Genomic DNA, 4,512 nt, shown 5'->3' on the forward strand with positions numbered 1-4,512 from the left:
AAAAAAAAAAAAAAAAATTCAAAAGTGTGCCCTTGTGTCCAATAGGGAAGTATTATGACCAACTGGCCCTCACTGCTCCCTGTCACAAAGGAGGAGGAAAGCAGTGAGGAGGAGGCCGCAGCAGCCACCACTTCTAAGGAGCAGAAGACTGTCCCTGCAGAGCTGGACAGGGCGCAAACGCCAGAGCCCTTGGAGGACTTCCCCAAGCGTGAGGACCAGGAGGGCTCCCCGTCAGAAACAAGCCTGCCCTACAAGTGGGTGGTGGAGGCGGCAAACCTCCTCATCCCTGCCGTGGGGTCCAGCCTCTCTGAAGCCCTGGACTTGATTGAGTCGGTATGTTGGTCAGAGCACCCCCAAGCAGGGAATGCTTCTCTTGGGTGCTCACATCCTGTTCACTTCACAGTCCTACTATTGATTATAGACTTGATCCTTGTGACGTCCCCCCCTCCCCGAGCCAGTGCCTGGGGGACACCAAGGTAGTCACCATGTAGTCCCTGCCCAGGGGAGCTCCCAGCATGCAGCAGGGTGTGCAGTGGCACTTGAGCCACATGTCCAGCATGAGGTGGGAAGGCTGCCCAGAGGAGATGTCACTGTGCTAAGTCCTCAAGGACGACAGGCAGAGAACAGCATGGGACAGCATGGTGCTCATGGCACCACATGTGGATAGTTCTCCTTGGAAAGAGGCCCAGGATGTAATGGGACTGGGTCTGCAGTGCTGAGTAGCTTCTGGTTTCTCAGGGTAGAGCACCCCCAAGGCTGTGCTGTGGTGACTGTGCTGCCTATAGGTTGTACCCCTTTGCAGACAGCTGGCTGCTGGGGATTGCGCCTCTTGGTGTGACAGCCTGGTTCCTAGTTGTGTCAGCCAGGCCTGTGGCATGGAGTGAGTTTCAGGAGGTGATCAGTAGGCTGGGGAGCTCAATGAGAGGCACCTGCACTCACCTTCCCACGTGGGCATCCCCTCCCCCTGAACATCTTATACTAGGCTCTGAGCTTAATGTACTGTCCACTCAGTGTCCTGTGAGTTGTGTCCTTTTTCTGTTTTGTAGATGTACTGAGGCTCAGAGAGGTCAGGTCACTACCAAAGGTTGCATAGCAAGTAAGCTTGGTGGTCTCGATCGACTGTTGGGCTGTGCTTCCATGCCTGCTGTTGGGGAGCCAGATGGTGCCACCCCTGGTCATACCTTCTCTGACTGGCTCTCACCTGGTGGCCCTGGCAGCTGGGTCTGGGCCTATCTGCAGGGTCTGTCTGTGGTAACCCCACCTCTGGGGAATTTCTGAGTTATTTGGCCTTGGCGTGCTCATGGATTTTCAGCAGATGGCTCTGAGGATGCTTCCCTGGGCCGTAAGGGGAGTGTGGACATGAGAATTGGCCCTTCTGCCTCGCACAGTTGGCACGGGCACGTCACAGCATTACCACCCTTCCCTCTCAGGTTGTTCTCTTTCATTAGACAGCTTGAAAGGCACAGCTCACTTTTTATTGAGTACCCACTATATGCAGGCCCAATGCTTGATTAGTGATGACAGTACATAGCATCTGAGTGCCTAGGATGGGCCACTTCCTCGCTATTTGTAATGAGCTCTTCATCTTTTAACAACCTTGGGTGGGGGGCTCATCACCAGTGAGGACATCCCATGCTCAGAGGTTAGGAAACTTGTCCAATGTCACATAACCTGGTGACTGCCAGGGTCAACTGTCCAGCTCAGAGCTCAGGTTCTTTTTTTTTTTTTTTTTTTTTTTTTGAGACAGAGCCTCAAGCTGTCCCCCTGGGTAGAGTGCCGTGGCATTACAGCTCACAGCAACCTCCAACTCCTGGGCTCAAGCGAGTCTCCTGCCTCTGCCTCCCAAGTAGCTGGGACCACAGGCGCCCGCCACAACGCCCGGCTGTTTTTTGGTTGCAGCCATCATTGTTGTTTGGCGGGTCCGGGCTGGGGATTCGAACCCACCACCTTAGGTGTACGTGGCTGGCGCCTTAGCTGGTTGAGCTATAGGCGCCGAGCCAGAGCTCAAGTTCTTTGCACAAAGACCTTGAGTGCCTGTTGGAGGACTTAATGGCATTCATTTGAAGCAGTCACTATGGGACATGCTTCCGGTCCATCCTACACTGTCCGTTCTGGGGCCTCCTTGAAGTTAGGGTATGGGTCTGAGGTCAGCCCTGTGCTGAACTGGCTTCTACCCTTAGAAATGAACTTCCCAGGGTGCTGTAACCCTCTGGGACCAGTTGACCCCTTTATGTCTAGGTCTACTTAGGGCCTTACCTCCATGGACAAAGGAAGAATGTTCTGTCTCCAGAAGGCTTTGTTTTTTTATTTGTTTGTTTGAGACAGAGTCTCACTTTGTTGCCCATGGTAGAGTGCTATGGCGTCATAGCTCACAGCAACTTCAAACTCTGGGGCTCAAGCGACTCTCATGCTGTCTCAGCCTACTGACCCCAGTAGTTGGGACTCTAGGCGCCTGCCACAACACCTGGTTATTTTTAGAGACGAGGACTCACTCTTGTTCAGGATGGTCTTGAACCTGTGAGCTCAGGCAATTCTCCCACCTCGACCTCCCAGAGTGCTAGGATTATAGATGTGAGCCACTGTGCCTGGTTCCAAGAGCCTTATTGCTTCAGTTGTAATTTACTGGGTATAGCAATGAGACCTGGGTATATTCTCAGGTTTGTTCTTGGAAGCCTGGTGACTTGGGACAGATTACAGCCCTAGGTTTCTGAACATGAATGTGGGGAAAGTGGGGTGAGGGCTGTGGCGCAGTGAGTAGGGTGCCAGCCCCATATACTGAGGGTTCAAACGCGGCCCTGACCAGACTGCAACAAAAATAGCTGCGCATTGTGGCGGGCACAAAAAAAAAGTGGGGAAAATGATGCAAACCCTAGTGGGGTTGTTGAAGTGCCTCCCGGAGGCATACATCATGGGCCAGCCCCATCCACTGAGGAAATGCGGGATCGTCTCAGTGGTCAGTGCTCCACGGCAGGGTCACACTGCTGCGGTGAATCTGACACTGGGGTTTCCCTTTGGTGACTGAGTCCCATTGCATTAAAAGCAGAATAATTGCAGTTATTCGGAATCTCCCTCTCTGGGCAGGACCCCGATGGTTGGTGTGACCTGAGTAAATTTGACCTCCCTGAGGAGCCATCTGTGGAAGGCAGCGTCAACACCAGCCCTGCTCAGCCTCAAGCATCACAGCAGCAGCAGGCCCTGCCAACCCGCCAGCCTGCCGCCCCGGTGTCCACTGTGACTGAGTACCGCCTGGACGGCCACACCATCTCAGACCTGAGCCGCAGCAGCCGTGGCGAGCTGATCCCTATCTCCCCTAGCACTGAAGTCGGAGGCTTGGGCCTGGGCACACCGCCCTCGCTGCGCAAGAGGCAGAAGAAGAGGCGCGTGGCTCTGTCCCCAGTCACAGAGAATAGTGCCAGCCTATCCTTCCTGGACTCCTGCAACAGCCTCACCCCCAAGAGCACACCTGTCAAGACACTGCCCTTCTCCCCCTCGCAGGTGTGTGTGGACCCCCCTTCACCTGCTTGTCAGGTTTGGTTTGCAGACGCCCAGTGCCTGGCCAGTGCCCTCAGGCACACACCACTGGCTGGTACCCTCTGAGCACCTGTTTGTAACCGTTCTTGTGCTCAGCATGGGGAACACAAAGGTGGGCAAAACCAGACCTGGCCCTGTCTTGATGGAGCACACGCTCTGGTAGCAACACCAGGTAGTAAATTTAAAAAGACCCCACCCAGGGCGGCGCGTGTGGCTCAAAGGAGTAGGGCATTGGCCCCATATGCCAGAGGTGGTGGGTTCAAACCCAGCCCCGGCCAAAAAAAAAAAAAGACCCCACCCAATGTGACAAGTGGTGTGAAGGAGGAGGCTTACAGGACTGTGCCTGAGTCTAGTCGGGAGAGGTCCAGGAAGGAAGACCTCCAGGAGGAGGAGAAACTGCGTGAGTGCAGGAAATAGTAGCTGACAGCTGGGTAATGAAGAGGAGAAAGAGAATCTGTCATATTTGTCAAAAGAACCCATTTGTTGAATGTATTTCATAGCAGATTTATGAGGGAGCAAAGGTAAGCGTGATGCAGCCTTGCCCTTGAAGAGGCCAGCCAAGTGCTGGGGACAGGCTTGTAATGAGCTAACCAGAGAGGAGTGTGAGAAATGCTGTGGTAACAGCAGGTGCAAAGGCGCTGAGAGCTCCAGTATGGTGGGCGCTATCCCCTGGCTCTGTAGTATCCACAGCACATCCACAGGGAGAGCAGGAAGAATACCAGGGTCTTTTCCTGGGATGTTGGGAAAGTGCTCAGGCTTCTGGGAGAGGGCCTGAGCCGGTCTCCTCAGTCAACTTGAACAAAGGCATAGAGACAGGGAAGGGCCAGCTCAAATCCAGCCCAGGCCTGCCAAACAGCTATGACAACTACAGCAACAAAATAGCCAGGCGTTGTGGTGGATGCCTGTAGTCCCAGCTACTTGGGAGGCTGAGGCAAGAGAATCACTTAAGCCTAAGAGTTTGAGGTTGCTGTGAGCTGTGAC

General features: G+C 54.1%; 1 protein-coding gene across 1 annotated transcript in view; it reads left to right on the forward strand.

Moving 5' to 3' along the window:
- MYBL2 (MYB proto-oncogene like 2) overlaps window positions 1-4,512 on the forward strand; it is a 55,441-nt gene that overhangs the window by 35,405 nt on the left and 15,524 nt on the right. The window contains exons 7-8 of the mRNA XM_023511977.1: window positions 46-333; window positions 3,082-3,495. Coding sequence (XP_023367745.1) covers window positions 46-333; window positions 3,082-3,495 — 702 coding nt within the window. The remainder of the gene's footprint in view (window positions 1-45; window positions 334-3,081; window positions 3,496-4,512) is intronic.

This window comes from Otolemur garnettii, unplaced genomic scaffold (genome assembly GCF_000181295.1).
Source record: "Otolemur garnettii isolate 467f Iridium unplaced genomic scaffold, OtoGar3 scaffold00023, whole genome shotgun sequence".
NCBI classification, from domain to species: Eukaryota; Metazoa; Chordata; class Mammalia; order Primates; family Galagidae; genus Otolemur; species Otolemur garnettii.